Source organism: Mercenaria mercenaria, chromosome 15 (assembly GCF_021730395.1).
Source record: "Mercenaria mercenaria strain notata chromosome 15, MADL_Memer_1, whole genome shotgun sequence".
NCBI classification, from domain to species: domain Eukaryota; kingdom Metazoa; phylum Mollusca; class Bivalvia; order Venerida; family Veneridae; genus Mercenaria; species Mercenaria mercenaria.
This window is the reverse complement of record NC_069375.1, coordinates 34,254,265-34,270,706: the sequence shown is the minus strand read 5'-3', so window position 1 is coordinate 34,270,706 and position 16,442 is coordinate 34,254,265. Positions and strand designations below refer to the sequence as shown.

General features: G+C 33.8%; 1 protein-coding gene across 1 annotated transcript; it reads right to left on the bottom strand.

Annotated features, from left to right (window-relative positions):
- Positions 1-930: 930 nt before the first annotated feature.
- LOC123550912 (6-phosphogluconolactonase-like) lies at positions 931-3,895 on the bottom strand (the record flags this gene model as incomplete). The annotated part of the gene is made up of 2 exons (XM_053524168.1): positions 931-1,063; positions 3,749-3,895. Coding segments are annotated over 2 exons (279 nt in total), but the record flags the coding sequence as incomplete, so codon positions are not given.
- Positions 3,896-16,442: the final 12,547 nt, after the last annotated feature.

The following is a 16,442-nucleotide window of genomic DNA, read 5'->3' as shown; positions in this document are numbered from 1 at the left end:
AAAAGAAAATATATAAATGACCTTGATTTCCCAATAGACCTTCACCTTTATAAATTTAAACTAATTTAAATTTATTATTTTATTAAACTCTTGTGGCAAGACCTTTCAAAAATGGGCATTTATTAGGGATACCCCTTTTCCCTTTATATGATCTACCCTTTAAACTTAAACCTCAAAAAAAAAACATCTTTGGTCATCATTTTGGGGGTGATTTTGCATTTTAAAAAAATTTTTCCTTGTTTTTTAAACCCAAACTGTACCCTATTTTGGAAACCGGAAAAATTTTTTAAAGGGGAAAAAAGATTTTTTGTTATGATAAAAAGTTGTGGACTTCAAATTTTGAACTTCAACATAAAAAGAAAGGGGGAAAATTTTTATATAAATTCTTGAAATTTACTCAACCCTGAAATCCCCCAAAATTTGTCCCCAAAAAATTAAAGGTTAACCCCGGGATTAAATTTTTCACTGATGGAAAGGGGGGGTGCAAAATTAAAAGGGCCCTTTTTCTTATGTTTTGACGCCTATTTCAATCCCCAAACTTGGCCCTTATCAAATTTTTAAGGGCCAGTTGCCCAACCCCTTGGCATTATAATTTTTGGGGCCCTGTGCACAAAATGATACCCTTGGGAAAAACAAATTTAAAACTGGCTTTAAACCCTTTTCCCTGCTAAACTTTAAAAAAGGGCTAGTTCACCATTTTAATTTGGGGGCAGCACCACTTATTTTTTCAAAGGGGTTTTTTCCTTTAAAATTTACTGAACCCCAAACAGGAACAGTGCAGAGGCTGATCTTGGTCTGCACTGGTCACAAAAGGGAAAAACACTTGCCGCCAGCAGGCTAAAGGGTTAAAAAAACACAAGGAAAAAACAAGAAAAATTTAAAAAATGCATGATGAAAACGAGGCTACGAAAAAATTTTAAACCCGGGCCATTTAAACCTTAGCAGCCCCACAAGAAGCAAACACGGCATATCTACAGTTGTTAACTACTGGTAGTGTCATTGTCACTCTGGCTGGTGGTGGCTTTGGACTGTCTGAGATTGGAGCTATAATCTTATCTTTTTCCTGAAATTAAAAACAAGGAAAAAAATATTAAAAGTTTCTCCCTTTTTTTAAATTTAATTCAAATTTCTCATAAAATTATTACAATTTTTTTTTTTTTCTTTGAGGTTTTAAAGGTTTATTAAAAAACAAAGGGATTATTGTACTGTATTTGCCTAAACCCCCCCCCCAAAAATTTTTTCACTGGTTTAAAATTTTTTTACAAGAGGTTCATGATGGGGCCCCAAAAAAACACCACCCGAAAGGGGACCTTTTTTCTTTTAATATATGTCTTTAGGGCAGGTAAAGGAACGGGTTTTGTTTGGTTTTGAAAAAAAATTTAAAAAATGATCCCCGGGCTTGCAGTAATTTTAGAAGTCAAATTTGTTTTCATTTAAACCCGAAAAAGTGCTTTTGACCAAGTTTGGTAAAAACTCTATTAAACCATTTTATAAAAAGAAGAAGTTGTTTTCTTTCTGAAACTCAAATGGCCCCTACTGTAGTCTTTTAGAACCATTTGGAAAAAAATTTTGAAAAAGTCTGTTAAGGATCATACAGACCAAGTTTGTTGGAAGATCCCTTTTAAAAGCCATTTTTTAAATTTTTTTTAGCTCTACCACCCCCAAAAAAGGGGTTTAAACTGAACCCCTTTGTACTTGAATGGTTTCCAAAATTTACTAGCCAGCCTGCTGCATCAAAGTATGGGTTAAAACTGACAAGGATGTTTCGGGTGAAAGTTTTTAAAAAAATTGTTCCAATTTTGACACTGGTCCCAAAAGGACAAACCCGACCATCCCCCTAAAACTAATGTAACAAAGAAAAAAGTACAGGACAGCCCAAATGAAGGTAAAAATTAAAAATTTTTAAAAAAATGAAAATAAAAAAACAATACAAGGCTGTAAGATCAAAATATCCATCACTCATAAAAAAACCTATCTTACTTCTCAAAAAGATTTAAAATTTGTAAATTTAAAACCGGTGTGTTTTCGGGTACAAGGGTAAAATGCAGGTAAGTTTCCCGTCAAAAATTTTACATCAGAAAGTTCCCTTTGGGGCCACTTTCAATTACAGTCAATGTTGTTTACCATTTTTAAAAGGGAGATTAAATTTATATTACATTTCATATTTGATTTTTCACAAGCCAAACCCCAAAAGTAAGGTTTTTTTTAAGGGGGTATTATTTAGTCAAGTTGGTGGGGGGGTTGTTTTTACGGACCCAAAATTTTCTTTCCCTGTGAAATATTTAACAATTTTAAATTTTCCCCTTTGGCTGTATATTTTTTTTTTGCAAAGCAAATTTTTAGATATACTTTTCTTACCTTTCAGGTCAAAAAATATATAAATGAAAAACTGAGATTTGTCAAAAAACTAGTCTGATAGCAATCATAAAAAAGCTGTTTCCAATTTTGTTTGTTACCCCAAACCCCTAAAAATAGGGGAACCCTTACAAAAAAACTTGCAAATAATTTATTTTCCCGAAATTTTTTTTTGTTAACCCAAAAATTTAAATGGAAAGAAACTTAGTCTTCATTCAATATATTGGATACCAGAACTGTAGAATGTTAGTCTTGATAGCAAGTGTCGGATCTGTAACCACTTCTCATTTTAAAAATCCTGTTCAGTAATCCCTGATGTTGTGAACCTCGCAATAAAGAATCAAAGCCTTGAGATGTCTGGTGGTTGCGGGTTTTGGTAGATTTATTTTCTGTTTAAATGCCAATCTATAAATATACATGTATGAGAAACAAATACAAATGTGCCTCATATCTAAGATGAACTCTGCCTGACCTTACATGAACTTATTTAAATTGCCAACTGGAAGTCAGTGATGTAACCATGGGCTGGAATATTTTATCATTGAAAGATATACTTTAAATGGTCAGTGTGAATGGACACAGGTTGAATAAGAACTGCTTGGTCATTGATAATTCATCCGCATTGTTCGTGAATGGGACTATTTTGTGTAGCACATGAACATCCTTTGGATGTAATTAGGAATCAAATAAAGATGCTATATGATTGTCAGAAATACACTTGTAACTTTGGTAGCGGGTTCAAAAACAATACAGCCAGTCTGTGTATATTTTAGGTTTTCTAAACAAACTGAAAACACTTACTAGAATTTACTGCTCATACGCATCGTAATTTGCAGGTTTTATCTAAATATTTGTAAAAATGTTTCTTTGGAACTTTATTTTTAGTATCAAGTAAAGGATTAATCAATATGCGATTTGTTTTATGCAAATTTTATACAATTTTCTGTTGCTGTTTTTATTGCTCTTTATAAATATACTAGAAAAGTCTTTAAAAACATGTAATTTGTGTTCTACTTTCAAATATCACAACAGCCCCAGAGAGGATGTTCACTGACTTTGTTGATAGTACTCCAGTTGCCAGTAATACCCCAGTGTCTGATAATAAATCCATTGTCCGATATTAATACTCACGAGCTCAATTTTCTAAGCCTAAAAGGCTAACAATCAACCTTTAGCTTGCTAAATTTCTAAAATGGACTGGTCCATTATTAAATTTTGGCAATACCATTTATTATTTCAAGGGGTGTTCACTGAAAATTTTACTGACTGAGTAGTGAACAGTGCAGACCATGATCAGCCAGCACACATAGGCAGAATCAATTGCCGCCAGCAGGCTAAAGGCTGATTAAATTAAGTCCAGGCTGTAACCTTAGTAACAGAACTGGAGAATTACCTCAAGCAGTTTGTGTCCAGGAAAGAGGGAACATGTGTGACCATCTGGACCCATCCCTAACAACAACACATCAAACCGTGGCAAATCATCACCTGGGAAAAATTCTCGGATTTTTGATGCATAATCTTCAGCACTTTCTTCAACTAAAATGACAGAAAAGGCAACATTCGAATCACAGAGTGATCATGATTACACATTATTTTCTCATGTTGCATCTGAAATTCTGGACTAAATGTAAACAAAAATAAGTTTGATTACCGAATACATGTGATTACTTAACCTTTAGCCTGCAAAATTTCTATTATGGACTGGTCATTCCATTTGGGCAGTACCATTTATCATTTGAAGGGGTGTTTACTGAAAATTTACTGACTGAATAGCGAACAGTGCAGACCATGATCAGACTGCACGGATGTGCAGGCTGATCTTGGTCTGCACTGGTCGCAAAGTCAGAATCACTTGCCGCCACAGGCTAAAGGTTAAACAAATGTAAAAGATAGATGAATCCCAAGCAGCTACATTCTCAAAGTAAAACCTGTCAAATAGAATTTTGAAATAAATTGAATTCTATTAATTAAAATGACCTGCCTAACATATTTGAGGCGTAACTTTACTGACTTATTTTTACATGACTGAAGAAGATTTCCACCAAAACACTAGAAAATGCTTTTGTAAAAAAGCGCATGTCTCCCCCAATGTAAAGTCCTATAGGCAAGAAGTCAACAGGGGTCAGGAGTGAAGGTCAAAGAGACACTGATGGTTGGCTGCAATAGGGATCATCTACTTGGCATGTCCAGTCATCCCGCTAAATTTCAACACTCGTGGCCTAGTGGTTCTCAAGTCACTTTTCAGGCTCCTGTGACCCTGACCTTTGATCAAGTGACCTCAAAATAAATAGGGGTCATGTACTCTCCAACAGTAGTTGTGCATGAGGCATGTTAGGTTCTTTTAGAAAAAAAATTTGCAGAGTTATGGGACTTTGTTTTTTTTGTTACTATACTATATACATAGACACAATCTTGTGCGCACTATCTCTCCTCATTCCCTGGACACAATTTAATGAAACTTCACACAACTGATCAGTACCAACAGTAGTTGTGCATGGGGCATGTTAGGTTCTTTTAGAAAAAAAATTTGCAGAGTTATGGGACTTTGTTTTTTTGTTACTATAATATATACATAGACACAATCTTGTGCGCACCATCTCTCCTCATCCCCTTGACACAATTTAATGAAACTTCACACAAGTGATCAGTAACAACAGTAGTTGTGCATGGGGCATGTTAGGTTCTTTCAGAAAAAAAAATTCCAGAGTTATGGGACTTTGTTTTTTTGTTACTATACTATAGACATAGACACAATCTTGTGCGCACCATCTCTCCTCATCCCCTTGACACAATTTAATGAAACTTCACACAACTGATCAGTACCAACAGTAGTTGTGCATGGGCCATGTTAGGTTCTTTTAGAAAAAAAATTTGCAGAGTTATGGGACTTTGTTTTTTTTGTTACTATAATATATACATAGACACAATCTTGTGCGCACCATCTCTCCTCATCCCCTTGACACAATTTAATGAAACTTCACACAAGTGATCAGTAACAACAGTAGTTGTGCATGGGGCATGTTAGGTTCTTTCAGAAAAAAAAATTCCAGAGTTATGGGACTTTGTTTTTTTGTTACTATACTATAGACATAGACACAATCTTGTGCGCACCATCTCTCCTCATCCCCTTGACACAATTTAATGAAACTTCACACAACTGATCAGTAACAACAGTAGTTGTCGTGGGGCATGTTAGGTTCTTTCAGCGACAAAATTGCAGAGTTATGGGACTTTGTTTCTTGTTAACATACTATGTACATACAGTCTTCATATGCAATCTTGTGCGTGCCTTATCTACCAAACCCTTGCACACAATTTAATGAAACTTCACACAAGTGATCAGTACCAACCCTAGTTGTGCATGGGGCATGTTACATTCTTTTAGATAAATATTCTGCATAGTTATGGGACTTTGTTTTTTGTTACTATACTGTATACATACAGTCTATATACATACAGTCCACATAATTATGCAGTCTTGTGTGTGTCAAATTGCAATGTACTGTGTCAGTGCATGCGGGGGGTACATTCATCACCTTTAGTGATAGCTCTAGTTGAACCTCTCTTCATCCGTATATCTATCACTACCAAGAGCAAAACGTCTAAATTAAGCGGATGGAACATACGAGAATCCCGAAATAAGTTAATTCTCTGAGTTTTAGAGTAAATAAACTCGAAGAAAAAATGTTCTGCGTCCTCATTTTGTTGATTACATTGGTACATATGATTGTTACGAAGATGATTAAAAAAGATTACCATTTAGGTTACTACAATAATTACAAATGCGTGCATGATATACTGAAATTTGTCTATTAAACAGTGTTACTTAGGAATGGTATGCGCTTTAAAGTTTGTCTTAAATTTAGTTTTGAATATATCTAAATGATTGCGAGTTTCGTATGTCTACTTCAAGATAATTCCAGAGAGAAGTTGCTGATGGAATAAAACATGAACTGTTTATCTGAGTACGACGAGCAAATGTTTCATAGTCGTTTTATTACGAAGACGATAGGGAGTAGTTTCAGAATCAATTGCAGGAAATTCACACGCTAGATAATTTGGCTGGTTTCCTTTTCTTGCTTTATAAACAAGTACATGTATAAGTTTTTGAATAGTGCGCCTGACTTTTAATGAAACCCAACTTATTTCCTTCGTTAGCCGTTCAACTGATTAATTTTAAATTTTGATGATCTCATTGATCCAAGAACTTTCGAAGCAGATAACATTATATTATTAATATGATCCTGCCATTTTCAATCAGCTCTAAATGTTGCTCCTAAATGTTTATAACTTTTGACAAAGTCAAGACTTACATTATTGAAAATTAATGCAGGTTCACGTTCTGATCCTAATGTAAACAATACTACCTCTGTTTTACTAGTATTAAATTCAACGAACCATTGCAGAGACCAGCCACTAATTATCTGAAGATCATTATTTAAGATTTGTTGCATGAAATCTATATCTAAATATGCGACATCTATAAAACTATCATCAGCAAAAAGACAAGCTACACTTAACAGGTTATCAGTAATTTCATTCACATGTATTAAAACAAATAGAGGACAAAGGACCAAATCTTGGGGGACTACAACAGGTACAGATCTGAGATCAGAGAAAGACGATCACTTTTTGATGACGATTAGAAAGATAACTTTTTGTCTACTGCAAACGTTTTCCACAAAGTTTTAATTTGAAAATTAGACCCTCATACCATACTTGATCGGACACCCTTGATAAGTCGCAGAAATCCATACAAGTCATGTGGGTGTTTTATTATCGTAAGACGAACATTATTATTTGGTGATAAATATGTAACAATTGAAACACATTAGTGTGACCTGGTAAGAAACCCTGCTGCTTTGAATATATTAAATCGTTTGAATACTAATAGTTGTAAAAATGTTGGAATATGACTCTTTCCTACACAACTAATCACACTTGCTGATTTCCACATACATATGTACATGTTTCTGGATATTCACATTCAGTCAAAGATCTATTATAAAGTATACAAGCCCGCCCGCTTAGTTCAATAGGTAGAGTGTTGGTCTACGGATCCCTGGGTCAAGAGGTTGATCCACGGGCGGGGCGGGGCGTATGTTCTTCGTGACGATTTTATAAACGAAATTGCATCTGAAATCATTCGTTCTCCACCTCTAATTCATATTGGGAAGTTGGCAGTTACTTGCGGAGAACACGTTTGTACTGGTAAAGAATCCGGGAACACTGGTAAGGTTAACTGCCTGCCGTTACATGACTGAAATACTGTTGAAACACGGCGTTAAAACCAACACAAACAAACAAATAAGAGTATACACAGTGGTTTACAAATTGAATTTTCACATTCTTTTAGCATTCTGTGACTAATTTCATCTGGGACCGAGGCCTTATTAATCAACTCTTCACTATAAACGGTGGAAGGTTAGATCTAAAGGAGTCAACCGTTGAAATTGAAACAAAGTAATTATTAATACATTTTGCTTTTTCTATATCCAAAATAAAATGGGAAACGTTGCCGTTTTCGTTTACTTCGAGTGGAAGAATAACTTCGCTACCTTTCAAAGTAATAACTATTTTCAAATGGCTATTCAGTATTAATGGTCGGTCTCAATTGGAATTTAACCTTGCAGTTTTCGTAAAATTGATATTAAAATTTCAAACTCAAGCTCAGCTGAGACCGAAAAATGTTTTGTGAACCTGGGGCCTGGTCTTTTTGTCACATATGTGGATGGAATACAGGTCTTTGCTCTATCTATGAATTTATTAGTAAAGGAAGTAGTTCCCTCGGGGATTGTGCTTGAACTGATAAAAGACCAGCCTGTTGTTCTAATCAACTCATTCATTTTTTTTAAATCTGCTCGTTTATAGATCCAAATACGTCATATATATACAGATCAACTCACGCGGAAAACCCAATTTCCGTTTTTCCTCGAAGAAAAAATCTTGCATAGCGAGGAATTCCTCCGAGTACTGCCTAATTCTGACTCGGAGTACCGACTGCTATAGTTTTATAACTTTAGCGGAATTTCGTCGAGTCACTCCGAGAAATTACTTGACGGAACTCCGAGTCGAAATTATACAGGTAACATAATAGTGATTTCCGGTATTTTATGACCACTTCTCGCGACTCCGAGTCTGTAATAAACAATTTCGAGTGCCGCGAGATGATTTGACGAAACTTCGAGGCAGTATTTCCTTGATTAACGAATTATGATATAATTAGCTTGTTCTTTTTATTGTATAGAATTTGTGTAAATTTGATATTGAAATAGTTTCTAATTTGTTTAAGAAGTATATTTGTGCATTATAGACTAAATTACTCATACAAAATTAGACAAACTTTCAAATCACCGCCGTTAAAGGGAAGTGAATCGTTAAATTTTGAAGTTGAAATAATTTCTGACATTGCGAGTTGAATTAAGGAAAAAGTCGTGTACTAATTTATGCACTGAATTAAGAATAATTGTAACTAGATGAACTTTAAAATAACAACCGCTAAAAGTAAATTGTTTTGTATAATATTGATATACATGCGAATAAGATTTAGAAGTATATTTAGTAAATTTAAGTAGAACGGACTAAATTATTAATCATATATGATTAAACAAACTTCCAAGTGACCGCCGTTAAAGAAAACTGCTTTGTTAAATTTTGTTATCGAAATAATTTCTGACTTGGCGAATATAATTTAGGAACAAAGTCTTGAAAAAATGCACAAAATTATGAATTAATTAGAAATAGATAAACTTTAAATATACACTCAATAGAAAAAAGTTAAGTATTAAGAATTACATAAAACTAAACATATTCAAATAACAGCCGTTAAAGAATAGTTATTTGTTAAAAATTATATTGAAATAGTTTCTGACAGTGCAAATTAAATTTCAAAATAAATTGATGAAAAATGGACTAAATTAGAAACTATATAAAACTAGATGAACGTTAAGATAATGGCTGTTAAAGAAAATTATAGGAGAAAAGATTATTTTTCATTATCTAAATGGTCTTTCTTTTATCAGTTTGGAAGGAATTGTGAATAGGATAAAAAAAAACCTACTGCCGTATGCACTCAAAACGTGATAAAACATCATAAGTGTAAAGGAAAAGATGGTTTAAAATAAGATAAAAATACTCCGAAAAGAACTCCGAGTCGAAATTATACAGGTAACATTATAATGATTTCCGGTATTTTATGGCCACTCCGCGCGACTCCGAGTCTGTAATAAACAATTTCGAGTGCCGCGAGATGATTTGACGAAACTTCGAGGCATTATTTCCTTGATTAACGGATTTTTTATATAATTAGCTTGTTCTTTTAAGCGTATAGAATTTGTGTAAATTTTGATATTGAAATAGTTTCTAATTAGTTTAAGAAGTATATTTATGCATTATAAACTAAATTACTCATGCAAGGAAAAAATGGTTGATTTTAAATTAAGTAAGATAAAAATGCTACAGTATTAATTCTTATTTACAAATACTGCGTTATTCCGCGTATCACTATGTAAAATATAATCACCCTACTCCGATTAATCTGAAATCTGTCCTCGAAGTTACTCGAAGACCCATTTAAATTTGTATAGGTTATTATTTATTCGTTTCGGAGTCACTCGAAGGAATTCCGTCAAGTGACTCGGAAACAAAAGAAACCAATACAGGTGTATATTCCGCTAATTGGATTTCCTCTCGAGTCACTTCGAGGATTTCCTTCGAGTGACTTCGCATAAATCCTCGAAGTCAGATAACGAAATTCCTTGACGGAAAGTGGCTGACTCGAAGAAACTTCGAGTCGGAGCCTTGGTACTCGTTTTGGCCATCCTCCGAGGATCGAGTAGAATGGGTTTTCCGCGTGAGCTGATCTGTAGTACTGAAGAAGGTTGGTCAAATCTAACCTAATGTGCCTTAGCGATCACTAATGTTTGCCGGAGTAGTAAATGTTCCTTTATGTTAAACTGAAATATCGTTTGAAATAACAATTGGGTCTAGAAAGATGGATGAATAAAGTACATAGGTTCTACTGTTACGTTGAACATATTGTTCAAAAGTAATATAATCTCGCAGTTTATGATTATTCATATTAAGTTGGTCTTCATTAATGTCTCCTAAAATTAGAATGTTACTGCTAATATCGAAAGCATTTTCTACAGAAATGTTTAACCTCTCAAAAAAAATTGACAGTTGTATTAGATGGTCTGTATACAGTTGCAATCAAATATACTTTATCGCGACATTTTACTTTAGCCCATAATGAATCAGGCAGTCTGATAGATATATTAAGTATTTTGTGATGAAAATTTAAAAGCTTTCTGAATGACAAGTACTATCCTTAAGATAGATATGATTCACCAAAATGGTATAAAGTTTAAACATTTGTGTTTACTGAAGTATTAAGATGCGCCTCAGTGAGGCAGATAATATCAAAGTCTAACCAACTTTCAAGAACAAAATCTAATTTGTTACAGATACTTCTTATATTTTGATGAAAAATCGATAAACAGGCGTCGTCATTATTTACCGGTCCCGGATTTAACTTAATATCACCAGCTAATAATAGCAATAGTTAAATCAAAGTGAAAATATATTCAATATTCTAAAACAAACTACTTCATCAGATGAAGTTTCGCTGAGTCAGCCGCTGAGCACTACCAACGATGCGAAAAGTCCGGTTCGCTGAGCACTACGCAGCAGCATTATCCAAAACACGGTGCGTGTACAGCGTAGTTCGGGGTTAATTTATTGCAGAATAAACAGAGATATATTTTGCTCTATAGTGTGTATGTTATTAGCTGGTCCTGTTAGAAATAAAAATATCTCCAAGAGTGATTTATAATCTATATCCTTAACCCAAAGGCCAACATTATCATACAAACGGTATTACGTCTGTCGTAAAATATACATGAAAATATAGTGTTTCTGCCTCTTCTCTTATTGATGAATATCTTTTCTAATTTAGATGTTTTTATCAACGCACAAAAAAGACCCTTTTTCAACACACCAGCTTATCCTTCAATTAGCCCACACTGCTGTGGGTTTGAAACTTCATTTGCGGTGCGGAATTTTTTGCGAGGAAGCCATACAAATGGCATAGGAAAGGTGGGTCGTTCTTACTCAGGTGCCCGGCGCACCCATGATTCCCAAAGCGGCACCTCGTGGACATCCTCAAAAATTCGGTATGTGTCCGATAATTGTTTCGGTGTATCCATTTAAAAAATAACATAATAAAAAAATTGATTTGTGTTTATTGTCGTCACGTGTTTATTAGAATTACTACATTTGCAAATATCTCTATCCTATATACTGCATCTTCTCTCTAATTCCCTGAGTTTATGTGACTCTTACTTACCCTGTCGTTTTGAGAATAATCATAATTTAACTATACACATGTATCATTAATTGATTTCATTATTGTTAAATTCAATCACATTTTTTCAGCAACTGACTGCTAAAAAATAAGTAATAAGAACGTACATACGGCAAAATTTAATAACATGCATTATTTTTATTTTCGTGGTGTCTAGTTAAATAACATCGCCTGTAGCAGCTTTAGCCGGTCGAGACCGGCTTTATTGCGTCTTTAGAATGCACAAGTAATAATTGTGTAAGGGATGAACTCCAATTACCGGTGAAGGTTTAAATGTTTCAAAATCATCAAAGTTGAAACTATTTCGAATATAAACATATTAATCTAAGAGAACTCTCCAGTGACTCGTCATTTTTGAAGTGTTATCTAAAATGATTATTGTTAATGTTGATCAGCGGTGCGTTTTAATGTTTAACTAAAACTAAACCCCATTAAGTAAAATCATACAGATCCATATCGTCTCTTGTTGTTTTGTAAGGTCTATGAACTGTCAAAAAATGAGAAAATATATTAAAAACAAGGTCAAGTAAAGTATATGAATAAATTGGGGTGTTTTGTACATGAATTATAAAATTGAAATATCACTATGTTAAGATAACGCTGGCTGGCAACACTTTATGTAATATGGATAATAAAGGCAAACTATTTGGCACATTCGTTTTTGAAATGTATTGAGCATACTAACAAATGAAATGCATCTTTAAAATACTTGCATTTCTGCGTAGATGCAAAGACTATCATTTTTCTAAGGAAACGCTATAAAACATTGAAATCCGAAATCACGACTGAACCAGTTGGTCTTAGTCAAAGAAATAAGACAATATTAAAATAACATAACAAAGTTTCTTTATTTGACAAAGTGGTTAACCCTGATAAAAAAAGTTAACTATCCGTTAGATGCAATTTAGCAGTTTTCGAACTTTCGATATACAGCCTGATGGACGTGCTAGGTATCATACTTGAAATAAGTAAACATATGCCGGCAAAGAAGTAATGAAAGACATGTTCTAAGAAATGCTTAATTTTCCCAAATTTTACTATTTTCTGAACTTAATACAACATAATTGCATTCAACAATTTACAAAAAGCTATCACAAAAATACAAGGTTTTAAGTATATAATGTTGCAGTCAAATTGTACCTTACCTTATTGTTGTATGCCATCGGTTTGAAGTGGGCAGTAGTACTTGCAGCATATTAAGAAAAACCGTGAAATTGGCAGAAGCAGTAGCAGCAGAAAAGCTGTGAGGCTAGAAGTAGCAGTAGCAGCAGTAGCAAACATGTGACATTTGGAAGTAGCAATAGCAAACAAGTGAAACTGGCAGTACGAGTATGAAAAATATGAAATTGGCAGTGGCAGTAATAGAAGTAGCAGTAGCAGAATCATAAAATAGGAGTAGCAGTAGCAGCAGCAGTTGTAGCTGATAGTATAAAACCCCCAGTGTCGAATGGTCCACAGTTTGGTGTTTTACACCTGGCAAGCTGAAGTACCATGGAAGTTTCTGGAACTGAAGTGTCTTCTGTGTCCGGAGACTAAAATTAAAAAATTATTTTTTTGGGAATCGCCGATATGGGTTTTAAATTAACGACTATAAATATTAAGCTTAGTTGCAACACTGAATTTTGATGAACTTGAAACAGACCGATCATCAGATCTGCACTTAATGTACATTTACTCGGTTTTTAACGTTTAGCACTACATATGTGTATGATATTTGGTCGGCTTGATAAGATTCTTCACCTTAAAAAGTGTGAAAATTGCCGTTATGATATCTTCATATGTATTTTATTTTTGTTACTGTATATCTGTATAGCATGACGCCCATAGATGCCGCTTACGCGATTAATAAATCATAAATCATTTCCTATCTTCCTGATTACAATTACACAATTTAATAATGTCTCTTCGTATATTCATACATAGAGTTTTTATTTAATTTCTATCATTTCGTCACAATTCAAATAATGCACCCCACCAACTTGTGCTTCAAGCCTCAGCTTCTTATAGACCTTGAGTTGAACTTAGTAATCAGTAATAGGGTTAAAAACCCTATTCTCTTATTGACAAAATCAGTCTGTGCCAAACCATTCCATATGAATTTATTTCAGTTTTAGAATTCAATGACTAAATAATTCTGTATTTGACAAGTAACAGCCGACTTAAAGATTTTATGCACATAATTATCTAGGGTAACAGTATTCTGCAGCAACAACAGGAATATCAACTCAATGTCTTGTTTTAATAATTTTTTTTTACATTTCATAATTGGAGCATGACATATAACACGAGGCAATTGTTTCATATAATGACTATCGTGTGAACATTGAACTGTACACTTTTCAAGTCAGAGGTAACAAGTTAAAAGGACCATGTATTTAGAACGATATTTAAAAAAGGATTATATTTAACCTATATTGTGTTATCGAATATGTTTGAACATCATAAAATACACAATCAGTTTTATACGAAATTATTTTAAAGAGGTTGTCCACTATTCTAATTGACTTTGTCATGCAACTGTATGCAAAAAAAATAATATGGGTTTCATTCAGTTAGTACAATTTTTCATGCGAAATGGTGGGTAGCGGAATAGGTAGTTGTAAGGTTTTCGGTGAATACAAAATTGGTTGGAATCCCGCCCTGAAGTTGTCCATTCGGCATTTTCTTTTTTAACTATGAAAATTTAAGAACACCACTAGCTTATTCTTTGAAGCACTTTAATTAATGAAGGTTCAGGGTTTTGTTGAGATACCAAGCTAAAACATTCTTCTTCTCTACTGTGCAAAATGCATGGTATTTTCAATAGTCACTATAATTGCATGTAAATGAAGAGAAATATTTGGTGAGCTGAGAACTGGATTATTTGGTAATTTTCTGCAAAGGTACACGAGCATAGTGTGACCAGAAAAAAAGCTCATTTGTAGAAACAAAAGATTTAAATTAAAAAAAAAATGATCGCGTGGATCGACATATTTTGTAAATGTTTTGCACCTTTTCATACTTTTTTACATATGTTTGCATACTAACCGTCCGAGCTATCAAATATTATATTGACGGCATATAAAGTTAGAATGTTTTACTTGAAAGAAAATCTATGTTTCTGAGTTCAGACTGTACAATGTAAATAAATAAACAACATTCGTATGTTTTGCTTCAGAGTTCCTCATGAAGGCCCCAAGTTCGTGTTGTCCCAAACTGTTAAGTCCAAAGTGTGGTTAAAAAAATATTTTCTATCTACAGTGATTATCGCATTTATGTTGTTTAGAAGGGCAGAAAAACTATTTGTTCCTGATTTTATCATGGCAAGTAAGTGCCAGCTTTCTGTTAATTTTCATATGAGTCTCATTATTTCATATATACGTACTTACAATCACAACACTTTATACCATTCACAGATTTACAAGAGTGTGCAGGAATATCAGTGTAAAACATTTGGTCCATTTTTAATGAAAATTGTTAAATAAATTTCAAAGCAGTCCTTACAAAATGTTATTTAATAGGATTATCATGTAATAAAATGTAGTAAATGCAAAATCTAACTGCATTTGTAATAATAAAACTTAGCAGGCGTATAGCCACATACAGTTGTTTGTGGGACTATAGTTTTGTCACAGGTATTCAACAAATGATTAATGTTACTAGTTGAGCTTTTATTTTTGAACTGTGAGACTTTAAACTTATATAAATCGACTTCCCCTTTATATGTTGAAAGGTCAAGAAGAAATTTATCATTATATGTAGGTTTTTGTCGACATTTAAATATTCATAAGGTAGTCAGTGATGCGGTGAGTATTTGAAACGTGTTTGCATTAGTATATAATGCATGCTTCACTGAATGAAAATCAGGTTTTGATATACCCAGAAAAAGTGCAGGTGAACTGGTTTTTACGCGTTTTGATTAATCGTTTCAAAATATAAAAGATGCATATGTGCTCAAGATGGATATTTTTAATAAATTTGCAGACTTACTTTATCAAATTCAAATTAGAAAAGGCTGTCCAAATAATTTGAATTGATACTACCACATTCGTATAGTTTAGACATTCTGCAGAATCAAGATCTATACAAGAGACACATGCAACAACAGGTAGTACAAGTATGACGTCACAAAGAGAGGTGGTTCTTATTAGTGGCATTGTGTGTCGTCTGCCTAGATCGAATAACATTGAAAAATAATCTTTTAAATTGTGTCGATATGGTGAAGCACTTTAATTGATGAAGAATATAATTGAGCCGCATCGTGAAAAAACCAAACATTCGCGCAATCTGGTCAGGATCCATGCTGTTCGCTAACAGTTTCTCTAATTACAAAAGGCTTTGAAAGCGAACAGCATGGATCCTGACCAGACTGCGCGTATGCGCAGGCTAGTCTGGGTCCATGCTGGTCGCAAATGCACTATGTTCGTTTTCTCATGGCGCGGGTTATATCTGCATCAGGTTTTTGCTAAGAGGCAGAGTTAAGGCATTCCTCTCTTCTCTACCGTGTAAAATGCATAGTTCGTTCAATAGTCACTATAATTGCATGTCAATGAAGACAAATATTTGGTGAGCTGAGAGTTTGATTATTTGGTAATTTTCTGTGTAATGGTACACGAGCATAACGTGCACAGACAAAATTTAACTTTAAAAAATTAAAGTAAATATGATGGTTAGAGCCGCGGACCGACATATTTTGTCAATGTTCTGCAACTTACCGTCCGAGCTACCAAATATCATTTTGACG